Source organism: Podarcis gaigeae (genome assembly GCF_964106915.1).
Source record: "Podarcis gaigeae genome assembly, chromosome: 1".
Classification (NCBI taxonomy): Eukaryota; Metazoa; Chordata; class Lepidosauria; order Squamata; family Lacertidae; genus Podarcis; species Podarcis gaigeae.
In genome coordinates, this window is record NC_139678.1 from 62489554 (window position 1) to 62507852 (window position 18299).

At 40.3% G+C, this 18299-nt stretch overlaps 1 protein-coding gene across 4 annotated transcripts in view; it reads left to right on the forward strand.

Moving 5' to 3' along the window:
* ANO3 (anoctamin 3) overlaps positions 1-18299 on the forward strand; it is a 238002-nt gene that overhangs the window by 133077 nt on the left and 86626 nt on the right. For 3 of the 4 annotated variants that reach the window (XM_083749885.1, XM_083749884.1, XM_083749886.1), the window contains exon 4: positions 6454-6590. In XM_083749885.1, coding sequence (XP_083606011.1) covers positions 6454-6590 — 137 coding nt within the window. Of the gene's footprint in view, positions 1-6453; positions 6591-17200; positions 17524-18299 lie in introns of those variants that run through there. The other variant, XM_083749887.1, reaches the window with a different exon arrangement.

Here is an 18299-nt window from a genome sequence, read left to right on the forward strand (position 1 = left end):
AGTTAAATCCTGCATTGGCTGTTCCTGCCAGTTCCCACAGAAAACAGCAGTGCACAACCAATCTAAGCAGGATTTAACCATCGCTCACCAGCTGATGAGTGTAGCTTAAATCTTCCTGAATTCTGCAGGATTCCAAGTAAACCTCTTTCTGATTCAGTAAGGCGATTCTATGCAAATCTGTATGGTAGGGGTGGGGAACCTTTTTAGACCCATAGACTGGATGTATATCAGGATCTGCCTCTTGGGCCAAGTTTGACATGTGAGTGGGGCTCCCCACCTGTCAATCATGTGATGACATCTGATGAGTGGGAAAGTGGGATTAAACCTTGTGTTGGCTGTTTGTGTCTGCTCCCAGCAGAGATCAGTAGTATGCAACCAAGCTGACCACAATTTAAGCCCCTCATATCAGGTGATGAGTGGGGCTTAAATCCTGCTGAGTTTGGCAAGATTCTATGCAACCCCCTTTCAGATTCAGGAGCAAGTTTGCACCACAATCCCCTGCTAAAATGGAGGTTCCCCTCCTTCATTTTAGTAGATGCATACATTTTGATGTGATGTGATCTCTCACTTAGGTCGTACATATTTAGGTTAAGAACATAAAATGTGAAGGTTGGATCAACAAAGTTAATCCATTGTGTGTTAATCCATTCTGTCCTAAGCATACAGGTGACTTCCTACCTATGTGCGGGTTACGTTCTGGGGGCCCGTGCACATAAGTGAAATTGCATAAAATTGGGATTACCTTCTAGACACCATTTAAACACCCTCCTTGCTGCTCTCTCTTCAATCCATACCAAAAAATGCTGTATCTAATAATATCCACAACTAGAATTGAAGCTCTGAGGCTGGCAGGAGGCTGTAGGATGCAGAGGAAAGTGATTGCTGCTGCTGTGCTACCCCACATATCAGCTGTTAGGTGGAGAGGCTGAGCAGTACAATGCCCCGCTGTGTCTCTTTGGGGCTTCCTGTGCCCTCATTGATGTCCTCTTCAGGCTCCAGGTAGGGTCCCCTTATGAGCCTCAAAGTCTATCCAGCACTCTCTTGCTATTTCTGGGTATGAATTGAATCATTTAATGATTTTCCAGTGCTGCGCATATACATGGTCAGAAATGAGTAGAACATGGATCTGTGCGAGGGTGCCTGTACGTACAATTGCAGCTTCAGACTTTGTATAGAGGTATTTTTGTTTTTAAGCTGTAGCCTCTGATCCACAACATTTCCACTATCACAAGACCTATTAAATGGGGCTTGTTCTTCTTGTGAAACCCTCTGGCCACGGAGGTGTTGCATGAAAAAGTCAGGACGACATGACTGCAGTCACTCTTGGAATGCTGACGGGGCTTACATAACCCCTGTGATTAATGACTTTCATTTCTTCAGTGATCTACTACGAACTGCCCCAGGAGGATATTAAAAGATGGATCTGAATTAAGTGTGTGAGATAAATATTTAATCATGAAGCTTCTAGGAAGGACAAATAAAAGGGGAAACAGTACAGCTCTGTACAAAAGAAGGCAAGGAAGCACGGCCACTGAAGCCATTAGTGCAAAAGGCTAAATTCCAGCTGAACTTTGAGCCAACAATACAATAAGATGTATTTGCCATGTTTAGAACGACAAGGTGCTCTGAATGAGTATGGATAAAAACCTTGTCTCATGGTTTGGATGTGTATGGGCAAAAAAAATGTTGATGATAATCTGATGGGTGGAGAATCCTATTGCAGGGAAGCAGTGGCTAAAGATTCGATTCTGGAATGATACAGTTCATCATTGATGAAATGATTCAGATTTGGTCTGAAGAATCTGTAATCCAGCGAGGCGAATGTCGCTTTCCAGCCACCTATCGTAGCCAAAAAGATATTTGGGGATCCACACACCCAATTTTTGCAGCCCTAGGTCAGCAACAAAGACTGGAGGCATATGGCAAGCTGCAGGCATATCTGGTGGTCTGCAGCTGATTTGACGCACAGGTTGCAAAGGCATAATTATGTGCTGCACTGAAAGAATGTGCTACTTGTAAACTTTTCTTTCCTGGTTTGCACATGATGAGACAAAGTTTAAAGGTTCTGTGGTTTGTAACAAAAAGGAGCTTCCCATTATGTCTCATACAGAAATGGGGGTTTATTCAAGCCATGGTATATTATAGCAGTCTACACAGGGCTACCCTTGATGGTTCTAAACTGCAGCTAGGCAGGGGGAAGGGGAAATTGGCAAAAGTCACCACCCCATTCATTCCTTAGAAGGTTTCACCAGATTTCAGTCTTTCCGCAACTGGAAGGAGACTTTCTGTTCATGGAATAGACAGTCTGGATCCAGACCTCTGTTTTGAATGTGGTTACTTTCCATTATACAAGTGCTGAAATTTATATATGGCAGAAGTTTCACAGAGAAGAAGTTTTATGTACAAAGACATAAAGAATGTTCCCTCTTTAATAAGAGAAAACACGGTTTACTTTTAGACACGGAATGGAAACACTCCCAACACATCAATCAGTTTGTGGAGTAATCTGTAGAGTCAGCATATTACTTAACCTACATGCCACCTTGAGATTTCAAATAAATTGCAAAAAAAGCTTAGTAAAACTGTGTTTAAAATGTTGACCATGTGCATGAGCATAGGAGGCACTAAACAAGCTTTTCTTGGGGGAATGGCTGTGCATAGATAAAATCTGTGAAGAATCTGTGCTTTGGTTTTTAAAGATGACACAGCTGAAATCATCAAAGGAAGCCAAGTAATTAAAGGAAATCAATGTTTGCTTTACTATTTGATGTTCAGAATCCGTGTGAACTACTTTTAGTGGATCTCTTTCTTTTTTTTAGTTTTAAGAGATAGTAATCTTTGCATCCCAAGCAGTAATGCTTTTTTGTATATGCTATAATTTAATTTTCAAATTCCTTTTTTGTGGGCTCCAGGATCACTGGAATGGTGCAAATGTAACTGCTCCATGGCTGAGAGTTTAAAAATGTGCTGTGGGTTTGAATGCTCCCTTCTCTATTCCCAGTGAATTCTGCCATGCCTTCCACAAATTGTTGTAACAACAGCATTATATGTGCAATACATCAGCATTAAGAATATTTACCAGGCCTGTAATTAGATAATTAGATTTTGTAACCAGGATTTAAAGCAGATATGAATCCCACAGTTATTACAAACCAGGGAGAACTGGGTGAGAGTATGTGAGGCCATTCTAATCAAGTTGGGAGTTTGTTATATCTACATTAGCCAACAAAATAGGAATGCTAGTTTCCTGATGAGATTATAAGTTCTGCTATTTCTAGAACATAATTTGTCTGAAAATTGGTAAATAAGAACCAGTGAGATTCACCCATGAATATGGGTTTAATGCACACCAGAAACTTCTGCAATAGAATCTGAGAACTTCCTTGCCACTGTAATATCCTAGATTGTAGAATATACTCCTCTAGTAGATTCAGGGACTCCCAGCTCTTTGGCACAGAGATCATTAGTGCTATTTTTAGGATTCTGAAGTTGCCAGCATCTGTGTCACATGCATATTAATAGCCTGCCATGTTCTCTTGCATGCCAGCCGGTGAGTTTGAATTTGGGTACTCCAAAAAATAAAAAAATAAAAAAACCTGTCTTCTTCAATATTTCACCTTGGTCATGAAATATTACTTATGTACTAAGTTAAACTAAATTATAGATGATGATACTGCATCATTTGGATGGAGTGAAGTGTTGTGTGTGGTCATCTAAGACACAATTAATTCATGAAAGAGTAATTGAAATAAGGGACTTGGTGGAAATCAAATTACTTTTCCAGACAGCAAAAATGCAGAAGGTGTGAAAATTAATGGCTACTACTGCCCTCGACCTGCCGTCCACCACAAAGAGTTGTGCTGATCTTGTATCTTTACGATGATGTTCCAGTACTTAGAATCAATACATTATTTCGCTAGGATAATGATGAAACTAGCCTAGTGAAAAATTCCATTCTACCGTTGGAATTCTATGTGAATTAAGTAATCATTCCAGGGTGTCTTCTTAGAAGACTGGCTTAATGAATGGTCTGAAGATGAAGCTTACATGATTCACAAATCTACTCCCAAATAATGTGTGTGTTTGTATATGCACAAGGCTGCTTGTAAAGTCAGCTTTCATCTCTGCAGCTTAATCATCACATTTATTAGTCATAAAAAAATTCAAAGCTCGCTAAGGGTGAGGGTGGGGAATTTCAAATCATCTCTAAGAGTGGGATAAGGGTTTCACTTCCCTAAAGATTACATAGTAGTCCAACTGCTTAACAAAACAAGGGCCTAAGAAATATTGGCTTGGATTCAGAGTTCCTAATCGTATGATACTGGGAAAAGAGGATGTGGAAGATTTTGTGACCCATGAAAAGCTGCTTTTGGGATCTGAGGCATTGTCTGAAAACAACCCATCAAAATCAATGGGGCTTGGTTGTCAATCTCTCTCTCTCTCTCTCTCTCTCTCTCTCTCTCTCTCTCTCTCTCTATCTCTCTCTCTCTCCCTCTCCCTCTCCCTCTCCCTCTCCCTCTCCCTCTCCCTCCCTCCCCCAGCTGGGTCTTAAGTTTAGTTTGCTCCAGTTCTACATCAGTTTACAAACAATTTTTTAAGTCTGCATGGAAAAGTATATGCATTCTCTGTGCATTTCTGTCAGTCCTTTCTTCGTCTTCTTTTACAAGCAATTTCCACAGAATAATGCATTTCTGCATATGCACAAATATCCAGGCTGTGTACAAGTAACTCAGAACTTATACACATTAACTTGAGTGCATTCAGCTTTATGTGGTTGGCAACAATTTTTTTTAAAAAATAAAGGTGGCAAAAAAGGAGCAGGCACCGGGGGGGGGGCTTTGGTCTTTTAAAAGGTGAGGGTTTTTTTGGGAGGGGTTATTGGGTAGATTTTGTTATGATTATGTATTTTGTGGTTTTATATTTTGATTTTATTCTGTAAACCATCCTAAGACCTCAAGGTATAGGGTGGCATATAAATTCAATTATTATTAATAATAATATCACCCACCATTAGACCCAATGTATTTTTACTATGCACAATTTTGGCTTTGTGCACTATCCCCAGAATGTAACCCTCTGTATACACTTTCCCTTCATATATGCTTTTTTGTACACAAATTTTGGTTGGAGAACTGCACCACAAAATTCAGAAAACTGCAAAATTTGAAAGAGTCGTGTTTCAATCTGCATATTGCTGTAGGGAGTGCAAATTAAGTGTGTAGTGAATAAATTTAAGCCCTATCTCTACTTGTTTCTGAGTAATGCTTATTTTGCACATGTTAGATCTGGCTCTGTAGAGCTTAAATTTGGCTAGATCATGCCTGTTATGTTTTCAAACTATTTTTGAATTGACAAAATCATGATTTTAAAGCAAAAATATGATTTTTTGCTTCTGCCTTTTGCATATTTACTCAGATGTATTAACACTGAGTTCAATGGGATTCATTCCCAAGTAAATGTGCAAGCCATTACACCCTAAGTTGTCTCCCAAATATTTAGCTTTGGAGAAAACTGGGAAACTACCATCCCATTCACCAAATTTGAAATCAGAGCTGCATGAATTGTAAAATTCCATAATGGAAGATTGCACCCCATTTTTACCACAATGTACTATTATCTGCATAGGTGCTATTAAAAAATAATAGTCTTTTGTAGTGAATATCAGAAGAAATGTGAATACCGTAGTAAAACAAACAAAAAACCTGAAGAAATCCTGTGTGAGATATTTTTAGTTTTGTATACATTATTGTAAGCATTGGCAGGCAAAGCATTGCAATAATAGCGAACAAAAAGTGTTGACCATGCTTTTAGAAAGTGTTTGTAGTACTCTCCCAAAAAAATCAATGTTTGGCTTTGCTCAATGTCTATTACTTTTGTGGCCTGCAAGCAGTGTGCTTTGCTGAAAAAGCAAAGCAAAAAACAAAGCAGCTCCTTAAAATTTCTATAGCTATTGAAGATGTTTCCCCATTCTTGGCTTCATTTGATGGCCAGAGCACCTGAGAATTATTCATCTCTGAATGGAGAATGGAATGTGAATCCTCCAGTTGTTCAGCAGCATTCAGCAGGGAGGGCAAGCAGGGTGGTGTTATGTGCCTGGCTTCCCAATCTGAGCATAGTTGCCATTTTCTGAGAGGGCAAGGGCAAGGGGTGAGGCTCAGTGCAGTGCTAGTATGACAGCAGAGCCAATTCAGTGCTCCTGTTGCCCACGCTACACTGAACTCCCCATGCCTCACCCATTCCCCTTCTGAAAGCTCTTCAGAACTAAGCAAAGAAAAAATGCTTATGGTAAATTTTGGATTTTTCATTACAAATAGGGCACTGGAAGGTGATGGGAACATGTGACAGAGAAATGAAAGGTGGATCATTATGGGAATTGTTCTTGTAGCTTTTCTAGAATGTCTCCATAGTCCATCAAATGAGTCCATCTGTTTTTGGTATTTTTTCCCCTCTCAGACATAGGAAGAGAAAAAGACACATATACAGATGATTCAGAACATGGGAATTATGATTCTCGTACAGATCAGTCTCTGCTTATTAAAAATACGCCTACGAGACAGAAACCAGAGACTCGGACTAAGTCATCATTGAAGGTAATGAATTATAGGATACGGTTCTTGCACTTTATTGTTATTTCTGCTATCGGGATGGTTTACTTTTAAACATGCATTAGGTTGGTCCATTACAGACAAACGGATTGACCACTGTAATGTAATACTAGAGCTATGAGGATGATAAAGTCTAAGAGGAGTCTTCCAAGTATGAAATGTCAGAATAGATTAAATTAAAGAGCTAGGATTAGTCCATGTGATGTTCTCGTGTTCTCACCAGTGCAATAATTGTTTGTTTAGTGTCTTCTCAGTTTAAGATTTTCAGGGCTATTTAATGAAAGGACAGACAGAAGGGACAAGGATTTTACATGGTACAGATAATCTTGATTTGTTTAGTCAGTGACCCATGGCCAGAAGATGTGATGGATTGTACATCACACATATATGAGTCAACTTTGAGGTTACACAGTTTCCTGGTTTGGAAGTAACATGATCTGCTTACCTGAGGCAACCAATTCTTCACCTGTGATATCAATCTGACATAAAATCCATTCCATTAATAAAAGGTCCTCTAAGATAAAGGATCATCTGTATTGTAACAAATAAAATATGGCAAGCTGATATTAAGCACAAGTCCCTAAATGATAACATGCATGGCTGTAGCAATGGACCCTTCCATTTTCAAATACCTTCAGTTTATGTATGTAAAGATTGCACGGGAAAAAGTGAATTCATGTCTGTCAGAAGGTTTATGGTGCATTTAGAACCATATATCAATGGTTGCCATTTGAGGATTGTGTCAAATTTGAAAGTGTATTAGGTTATTATGCTGAAGTGAAGAGAGAAAGTGTGCCTGAAAAACTAGGGAAGGAATTCAGTGTCAAGCTCTTCTGATTATTCTGTCAGCACAAGTAGTTATGCTTGCCAGATGGAAACCCCCCTTTCCCCCTCTGTGTGCTGTTCTTGGGGTTCTTCTGAGCCTACAGAGCAGATTTGGGGAAGGAGGAAAGCCCCATTTTGCTAGTAGGAGCCCTGTTCTCAGCTGCTGGACCTTGCTTGTCGGATGGTGAGAGGCTCAGCATGTGCTAAGCTATCAGGAGGAAGGGGATAGCTGTGGATGGTGAGAGGACTGAAGTCTCTCCTCTTACCCTCTTTCTCCTGTTTGCCTCCTTGCCATGAATAGTGGTCCCTTACTTCCTGGACCTCATCAGAGTGTGGGCAGGTATCACTGATCTGATTGGCTGCAGGACGATGGGACACATTGCCACCTGCAAAGTTATCCAGTACAGGGTTAAACTACTTGTGCCTGTGTGGATATTCTCTCTGAAACGGGTTTTTATTCAAAAGTGTGAGTCTGTATTAAAAGTATGCTCAATGGGTAGAGGGGTGGCACATCTCCATCCCTTTTGGCCCTATTATTAATTCAAAATTGGTCTTCTGAGTAAGAAAAAGAAACGTTTTTTTTTTCTTTTACCCCATGAAGCGAAATGTGGCTTGAAAATGGTGACTTTGCTAACAATAATGGCTTAAGGAGATTCTTCCTTCCTTCACCTGACCCTCCAACGAAGATGCTGTGGGCCAGCCTTCAGAAAATGGAAAAACTTGGGAAGTTTGCTGCTATGGCCTAACCCTAACCCATTGCCTCAGAATTGAATAAGAAAAGGCATGATAATGTCAGGTTTGAGATGGAATTGTTTTATAGAAATCATATAATTGTGGCCATATGTAATTTGTCCACTTGTAATGCATTTAAAAACCAATGCTATAGACCTGTAACTTTCTGCGTCTTCGGCAGGACAACATTCTTTCTTTAAAATTAATAGTAAATGTGCCTTGTTTAAGCTTGCAATATCACAGTTAATTATAATTTTAAATTAAAATATTCTAGATTAAATTTATATATTTGTCAAGAAAAGAAAAGAAAAGAAAAGAAAAGAAAAAGAAAACCCGTGAGGAAAACATATACATGATTAATTGTCGTATTTAGTTTGCGTCACAAACAGAGGGAAGTTTGTTGTAATCTGTGAGCTTTCTTGACAGACCTTTCAGATGCTTCATTGCAGTTGTAAAGCTCTGCTGAAAGGCTGTAACTCTTGCAGCTTGGATTCTTTCAGATGAAAAGTTTCATGAGCTCTGAACGGTGTCTGCATGCTAATGTAAACTATTTGGTTGCTGCCCTCAACAGCAGTGGCCAATTTTCTGTAAAGGGCAGATACCTGGGATTCATTATTCATTGCTGAGTTATTTACCAGTCTTTCTCTTGGGGCCAAATGATGAAGTTCTTAATCCCTTTCATATTGACTTCCGCAGGAAACTTTTCAGCAGTGCGGCAAGCTCAGGGCATTAAAGCTTTTCAAACCTCTTACCCAAAAGATTGGTGTAATTTAAGTTACAGCACTGTAATACTGTGTAAGGATTTTGAGTATAATATCCATGAAAATGGTAAGGGCAGCCAATGAGATAAAGCAACATGACTCCTACATGCTACTTCAAGGAAGCAATGTTGATGCTGCGGTTTTCTGCGGTATTCGTAAAGTAGCATATATTTCTTTGCTTGTTCCTTGAGTTTCTTTGGCTCTTTAATTGCCCTCACTCCCTAATCATACAATCATGCCAAATACCTGCTCCCTGCTCCCTCTCTTCAAAGTCTCCATCAGTTGTACTACCTCACCTTGGGTTCCAATTATTCACTTCTGTTCACTCACCAAAGGATTCTTCCACTAGCCATGGCGATCTTCCCTTCCTTTACTGTTAACAGGATCCACTCTTCTAGCCTTCCGTAATCCTCTAGTTTCAGAAATATAAACTGAACCTGTGTAGGCTGGGCTTTGGATTTTATTTATTTGATTCCATTTCTGAATTTCTTCCTGTCAGAGCTGCCTCTAGGTCCCAGCCTCTAGGACCAACGCCCGGTTGATGTAATGTACAAAAGTCTTTATTGAAGTTTAGTTTCCATTTCAAACCCCATAGCATGCAGCCCTACGTCTTGACTCTAGATCGGTGAAGTCCCCTCTGAGTCACTATCCCTTCCGCACCAGTTTAAGATCCTAGCCCGGCTCCACCTCCTGCGCTGTTCCTTCCTCCTCTGGGTCCTTCTGCCCCCTGGGGTTTCCTCCTTCCTGGACTCTTCTGACGCTGACCCCCCTGAGTCTTGCCCTTCCTTCCGGCGGGCTTTAGGACCTGGCTCCCTATCCGGGCTACCTGCTGTGCCGCTCGCCTGTACATTTGAACTTGGCGCGCGCGCCCAGCCTGTGACTTTCCTCTTGACCGTTTCCCCGCTCTCCAATGGAGGCGTGGTCAATCCTGACTCATCTCCTCTCTCTGGTGGTGAGAACACTGGTCCCGATGCCTGGGACTCCTCCCCCCCACTGCGCTCTGGTGGGGAAGCTGGTCCTGATTTCCAACTGCTGCTCAGGGAGTCCCCGCTGGCCCCTTCCTTCTGGGGTTTCCCCCTTGGCACCCCCCTTGCCCTGGCCATCGGCACTCCTTTCTGTGAATCTTCCGATTCGCTGGAGAGACTCGTGGAATCTCTCTGACCACTGTCACTGCCTACACCCCCCTCGGATTCCTCCTCACTCTCCATTTGCTCCATCTCGTGTGTCTCTGCTCCTGAACCCCTGACACTTCCCATAAAATATCTCAAAGCAATTTGACAGTAAAATCATAAACAATTAAAACAATTTTTAAAAATCCCACGTGTAAAAACCTTTCCATATGCAAACAAAAAGAACTTCAGGTGTGAAAATTTTTTTGAATCCAAAATAGGATAAATATCTCCTTTAAAGAAGCTTGTTAAAAAAGCATAGTCTCCAATAGGCTTTTGCTACTGACAACCCCTGCAGGTGAATCCAGAATTTACTGATGCAAAAAGTCCTAAATATCAAATGCCAAACACTTGTGATAAACTGCTGAAACTAGAGATTATTTATTGCCAAGAGCAATGTCACAATTCATCATGGCCTATAACGTTTGCAGTTGTCCGATCTTTGACAGACTGCTGCATAATGACTTCTTGGAAGATGTGTTACTGTGTCAGCATATTGGACTTTGGGTATGATTTTCCATCACCGCGAATTGCTGCGTTAGAATCACCTGTGGGCATGTATGTTTTCAATTTATTCAACTCAGAGTAAATGGGTGCTGGTTACGTAACCTTCAGGGGTGCTAAAGGCAATGGATTAGTATCTCCTAAGAAAAACGCCTGCTATCCTCTTGTTCAAGTGTGTGAACAAATGTATGGAGTATAACTGGGTTTCTTTTAAAAATGAAGATTTGGTTAAGACTGAACGGTATTTACCGGCATCATTCTTCTGTGCCATTTTTATAGTGGAATTGTGCATTTTATTTTATTTTATTTTATTTATGTTGGGAACCAGGATTACTCTTCACTGGGTGATGAAGGGGAGGACTCCAAACCTGAAGGGAAAAGGCACACAGGGACAGACCGAGAACTGCTGCTGTGAGATGAACCTGCAGGGCCAGCCCAAAGATGTGGCACAGCCACCGCCATTCTCTTACTAAGAGAAACCCCAGGTGGACCTCAGGCTCCCCAGCTCCATCACAGTAGTAGATAAGTGTAGAAGGCTGGTGCCCTTTAAGTAGAGTCAAAGAGAAAAACAACTAGAGTGGTACCTCGGGTTACATATGCTTCGGGTTACATATGCTTCAGGTTACAGACTCTGCTAACCCAGAAAAAGTACCTCGGGTTAAGAACTTTGCCTCGGGATGAGAACAGAAATCGTGCTCCGGCGGCGCAGCAGCAGCAGGAGGAGGCCTCATTAGCTAAAGTGGTGCTTCAGGTTAATAACAGTTTCAGGTTAAGAACGGACCTCTGGAACGAATTAAGTACTTAACCCGACGTACCACTGTACCAGACTTTTAGAAGACATCTGAAGGCAGCCCTGTTTACGGAAGCTTTTAATGTTTAACAGACCATTGTATTTTAATTTTTTGTTGGAAGCCACCCAGAGTGGTGGGGGAAACCTAGCCAGATGGGCAGGGTATAAATTACTACTACTACTACTACTACTACTATTGTGGCATCTTGCAGTACAGGTACTGCTAAAAATCAGGCCACACCTGTTGCTACTGCTATATATAGTCTCAATTTCCTCTTGTCCCTTGCTGAAGAAAATTCAGGGTTCTGTGTTCCCATAGGCCTTGCCTAGCATCTAGGCTGCCCCCTGCCTCACCTTGTCCTACCCCCCTACATAGGCCTTGCAGGACACCTTCATTCATTGTTAGGAATAATAATATCCATGGTTACTAGAAATGGGCAAGCTCATATTCAATTTACTTGGAAATTATTTGAATATCTCTTCAAAGAATTGGGAAAGCTCAAATATGATTTTTGAGCCAATTGAAGGATTTGGGGAGATGCACCGGCCGATTCCTAACAGCCCCCTTTCCCCCTAGCAACTGTCCTCTGAGCCAGTCTGTTATCCCTCAAAGACTTACCTCACAAGTGGCAGAAGTGTAAGTGTAACAGTGGTGCACAAGTAGAGGAAACAAGAGTTTCCACTACTTCTCACCAAAACATGCTGATTTTAGCAGTGTAGCTGGGCAACCCAAAGTGGTAAACATGGAGATAGATATGCAGAGCAAGAAGGTAAGGCTGAGTACCATTTTTTTGCCCCAAGCTCAGAAAATTTCATTTGGCAGCCCTGTAAACTTGCCTAAGGGCTGAAATAAGATTTTTACTGGGCTTCCAAATCCATCTGACACTCTTAACTACTGTACTTCACTGACTCTCAACTGGAGGTTTTTAAGCAGAATTTGGAGGACCATCTGTCATGGATGCTTTAGTTGAGATTCCTGCATTGTAGGTGGTTGGACTAGATGACTCTCAAGGTCTCTTCCAACTCTGCAATTCTGTGAAATCTAAAAGCAGCTTCTCTTGATCAGTTTAGATTTGTAACATTGGCCAAATAGGGTTATGCTGTGCATATTCTGGTTCAGGATTTCAATCCAAAACATACATTGTGATTTAAACATTTTAGAGTATTATATGAAAGGAAATAGTGGAATGATATCTAACTAATGCGTCCCATCTGCTTGTGAATGGAGCTCTCACCACCACCTTACACCCCCTAAATCTGTTCTGGGGTTCCCTCAACACTCTGGAGCAGATTTGGGAAGGGTGCAGGGTAAACACAGGGAGAGGGGAAGTTAGAGTGAACAAGTTCAAATTCTTGTGCTGATGGAATGTGCGAGTTGAATACCACCTACTATTTCTAAAAGGAGGAGAGAAAATACTATACCTTTTTCTGATGTGAAATATTAAACTTTTACTTTCAGTATATGGTATATGAAAAGTTGGTAAGAAAAGTTTCTTACCACTATTAAGTACTTCATCTCTTACCTTATTCATCTCTTATTCTTATTCTTTTGAGTCAGACTGAGTAACTTTTCTCCATTAGTCTCCTGAGGCAGGTTCCAATCGTCCATTCTCACTTTGCTCATTTCTTTAGATGTTCAAATTAACTATCGCACTGTGCCTTGAATGCTTTCAACACCCACTGGTTTAAGTGGGATATGAGTCGTCACGTCAGCTAAGTGACTTTAATGCAAAATTGTTCAGCATCTGAAATTGGATTACAGGAAGAAGGAACCAGTTAAGAGGAGAACCACAGGGAGAGGAAAGCCTTTTGATGGAAAACCAATCACCACCAAATGCAATCTGAAAATGCAGCCACAAATAATGTTAATATGGGGAGTAGAATCCTGAACCCAAAGTGAAATGGCACGACTTGATGGATGCCACAAGTTTAACTTCATGTGCACTTCTCATTTATCTGCCACAGTTGTTAAATTACTCACTTGAACTAATTGGAAAATTGCTTTCCCAAGACCTATCAATCATAAATTATTGCTGGATGGTTTGTCATAGTTTAGAAAAAAACAAAACATGTTTTGTGTGTATGTTACAATACTTCAGGAATGTAAGAGTTGTGCAGAAATGAATACTTACAGGTTAGACTTTGAAGGGGAAATGTAAGGATGGAGCAAGGGAGAAACACTCCTCCCTGGTCCCTACTTATTAATAAAAATTGCCCATGTATAGTGGTGCTTTTATCAATATCCACTGTCAGTATTCCAGTGACCAAGATGGGACAAAAAAACTTGCTTTCATCAGCTTGCACAGAATTCTATGGGTTTCTGTTCTGGCCTTGCATAGCAGTTGTGTAAACTGTGCATACCTTCCTCATTGATCAACACTTGGCAGGAAAGTGTCGTGAATTCTACTCATATTGATCCAAAACAGATTTCAACGTATAGTTAGCAGGAAAAAAATTAAACACGTTGCAGGATTCCCCCCCCCCCAAAAAAAAACACACACCAGAACAGAGGCAATTAATATTTCATCCAGCAGAGCTTTACTGCTACTGAAGGCAAATGAGCATAATGGTCACAAATCAAATACATTCAGGATTAGCACTGTCCATAAGAAATCCAGTTGCAGCAGACTTAACTTTAACTTACAATAACTTATAATAAGACTACAACACTAAGCATACTTTATATAATAAGACTACAACAGTAAGCATACTTTATACAGAACACCACACCAGAAGGAAAAAGAGATAGAAAGTGAAGCCCAGGCTTCTTCTGGCCTTATTATTATAGTCAGCTTGACCTTGACAGAAAGAGATAACAGAACCAGTTTAAGTCAGCTATACTCAAGTTCTCTGAAGGAATAACCCAAACACCAGGAAACTTCTGCTTGTTTCTAGAATAGAAACTTATGTGTCAGATAGAAATTTCCAGCTTGCACCAGTTTCTTTCACAGAGAAAAGCTTCCAGAACCCTCTTGAATTAATTAGAATAGGAAAGATCTCTACACATCAGATCAATACTTTCTGTACCAAGAAATGCAAACTGACAGAAAGGTCTCTTCATCTGTCCCATCCACATCTACCCCAAAACCACTGTTTGTTGGTAGTAGCCAAGAATAGCAGTGCATGGGCTCCACAACAGAGCACTCCTTTTTGCTTGTTGATTCTTCTACAAAAAATCTCTTTAAAGGCAAAGTTCACAGAAAAAACAAAGGAACAAATTAGAAATGTGGAAGTGTAAATACTTAATAGTTGCCTTAAGAAGAGCATAGGGTAGATTCAAGCTTAGGCTGAATGCAGAAGAATGAATGGTGATCCCAGGATCTAGGAAAATACAAGCAAGCACCTCATGAATTTAGAGAAGGGAGTGGGAGAGCTCAAAGGAGGGGGAGAGGTGTGCAGTTCTGGAGTATTGAGAAGCAGGATGGGGTTTCTTGTGTCCAGGCAGTCACAGACTTGGGTGCTGGAGATATAACAAATGAAAGGGGTATGCTTTCTAGGCTCAAATAAAAAAGAGAATAAAGACAGAATGTGAGTATTGTGTACATGTCTGTCCACTTGTGTTTATGTCTATGAACAAAGTGGTTTACTACCAGTATTTTTACTTCTACTTATGGATATAATGCTAGACTTAATAGAGCAGCTAGCTGGCCAAAAAAAACTGATATCATGTTATCCCATCAGTGGAACAGAAGCAAAATTGTTTCATTTGAGCTTCAAAGACTCCTACGTTTTGCTTTTGGAAAGTCAAACCAGTGTAGGAACAGATCACGTCCTGAACCCTGTTGTTAATCAGTTTGCTTTCAGAGCTGAATTACTAAGACTAATGTTTCTCTGAGCAGAATAGCTAGAATATGTTCCTTTGTCATAGCCTTGAAATGCAATTATCAGTGGGCTTGTATAGTTTTCACTTGCAAATTTCTGTTAATGACATTATCATTGGTTGATGATCTAGCTGAATATGGGACATCAGCTATTCATGTATTTATCACTTGTTATTTAATCAGGAATTTTTATTTAACAACCAGGCAATTTTTAAAATGTGCAGGTTTTTTAATAGTCTGTTTTTCAGAGCCATTGTTAAACATGCACACTGGTAAATCACCAGGGACCCTCATCACCAGATTTGAACCTCAGCAATTAAAATAATTTACTAAAATAAATGAGTGGGCTGGTTATGCACTCTGTTCCTGTTTCGCCAACCAGACCCACTTCCATACTGGCTGAAGTAGCATCTTCAGTTCCTCCTATGGAAAGAGGTTGGACTGCCAAAGAAAACTACCTGACAAAGGTGAGATGGCAAGAGGGAAGGGGAATTAGCCTACTATGATAACAGGGACTAAATTCAGAGGCATGATGGGCTGGAGATTCCTGCTTTAAGTGGCCTGATTTTCAGAGTATCTGAATTTAGCCATCCTAGTGATAGTCCATCTTTCTTCAGAAGCCCAAATCTGGTTTTTGAGGTTTAGCTTTAACATGATAGCCTTCTCATGTAAAAAAAGCACAGAAACAAAATAATTCCCTTGCTATAACTAACCAGTGGCCATCTAGTTTAGCACTACAACTGTGGCCAGAGCCTGGGTTGATGTTGGGGCCCTCACTGTTGCATAGAGATGTCCAGGCTCAAAGAGGGAATGCCTGGTTTCTCCGTCTTTCCATTTATCCACATATGTAACATGAGCATTAGTTGCAGGTGCACTGTATTCAAATCTGCCACCTCTCCTAATCACAATTAAAGGCATCAATCATTTCAAGCTGGGTATGAAAGTTGACTCCTCCTTCAACCCAGAAAGAAATCATTGGTATACTCTGAAAGCAGTAAGCTGACCCAGCTTTTCCACACATGCCTGAACCATTCTATCATCCCTACTGGTTCCATTCTATGAAAGTGTCAAGAAGTCAAAATAAGTTCATAATCACCAAAATAAGGAGCTTGAAACTTGCAAAACTCTCCTGCTACATCTGTTTATAGGGTGTTATAACCTGTGCACTACTGTACCCTGTCATGCTATTCCAAGCCCACAAAGCTGCCACCATCTTCTACTAACAATTATCTTTAGCTGGGTTCTTTCATTTAGGACTTTGGTTTTATTTTGTGGATGGGGAGAACACTTGGTTTGCATCTCAGCTAGTGTGGTCATAGAAATGAGACTACCCACATTCAGAAAGGTTCCTTTCTCCATATTTCTCCACTTTTCAACTTTCCTTCAAAGCAAAGTGAGCACAGAGTAGCCTAAGGAGAGCAGTTAAAAGTGCTTGACAATATTATTTTCTCTCTCTCGCTCGCTTTGTGTGTGGATATTTTATAGCTATTGCTTAAATGATCAGTAGATCAAACTGCTTTAATAATTGATTCAAAAGCATATTAAAGTACATTAGTAGCAAATTACTTCAGAATGGTTAGTAAGAACCCTATTAAAATAAAACAGATCTTGTTGAAGCAAATGACTATGCTAATGGGTTTAAGGTACCGTGGACAAGTTATAAATCGCCGTGTAACTATGAAGCCAATACAAGGCTTTAAACGGCATTGTGGAAAATGAAATGTTCACTGTTTCAGGGAAGGATATCAAAATCTATGCAGAAAGGCTTTGAGCCTTGTGGTTCTTTAAATATTGGTGCTGCTGATGAGTGAATATTGCATTTAGAGTTCGGTCACGCAGGGTTCTTTTTTTTTCTTTTTCTTTTTGACAAAGCAAAACTCCTACACAAACCACTGGGAACGTTGCCTCGGTGTGGACTATTGAATCAAGCTCCTTTCTGTTTCCAGTATTAAGTAATATGTGAGTGAATATCAAGGTGGTGAATCAAGCCTACCCGAGGAAAGCCTGGGGGCATGATGACTTAAGATAATAATGGGTTGTCTTTGGACACTCATTGTATAATAGAACTATGTGCTCAAATTTGAGAAACCTCCGAGGGGTTCTTTTTATGAATCCCGCTGGAGCAATTTCACATTACCAAGAAGGTTGAGACAGCAACAGTTCTATAAAGTTGTAGCAGTGAGAGGCTCTCTCCGGCATTCTGAAATCTTTGGCTTTATGAAGGCTACAGAGAAGCAGCTCCATGGAAAAGGCTACCTTGACGAAGACCTTCTACCTTCAAATGCTGCTCTCTCACTTTCAAGCATGGACAAAAAGGTAAAATACATAATTTAGTGTTTCTGTTTTAGGGCAAGATAATTCCTAGTTAAAGGGAAATGTAGTATCTGAGCTGCTGCTTGTTCGGCAGCTGAGTAACTTCTCTGTAGAATATGATTTGCATCTCTGTTTAAACGTCTGATCAAAAACAACCCTAAAATATTGTCTAAGTAACTGTATTAACACAGGCAATTTAAGGGTCAATGTAACTATAATCTCACTCCTTTAAAGTCCTGTGGGTGTCCTCATTGACTTCAGAGAAACTGAAGGACTGCACCCTGTATAATTTGAGAAATGACTTACTGGTTTGCTAGCACTGAGTTGTGTTGAATTGTTTGCCAGCTTTTTGTTTTTCTCATTGCCTACCCAAGATTATGCAAAGTTTGTTCATCATGCAGTGAGTCATAATTTTTTGTTTGCAATTCATTTTTAGGCATCCTCAGGGTCAAATAGTTTTCTAGTACAAGAGAAGCGGTTAACATTACAAAGGACCAGGCAAAGCTCAACTGTATTACGGAGAGGGTAGTGTCTGAAACAAGGAGTAATGTGGTAACTGAAGTCAAGATGGTGACGTTTTTACATATGGTGGAAGGCACTTAGAGTGGCTGGGGCAACCCAAATGGGAGGGGTACAAATAATAGAATTGTTGTTGTTTGTTCATTTGATCAAATTAGTCAGGTTTTCAATCATGTTTCCTGCCCTGCATTTTATGAAACTGTCTGGATATTTATTATAAAAGAAATGTTTCTCTGTAGGAGATTACAATCTTACACTCA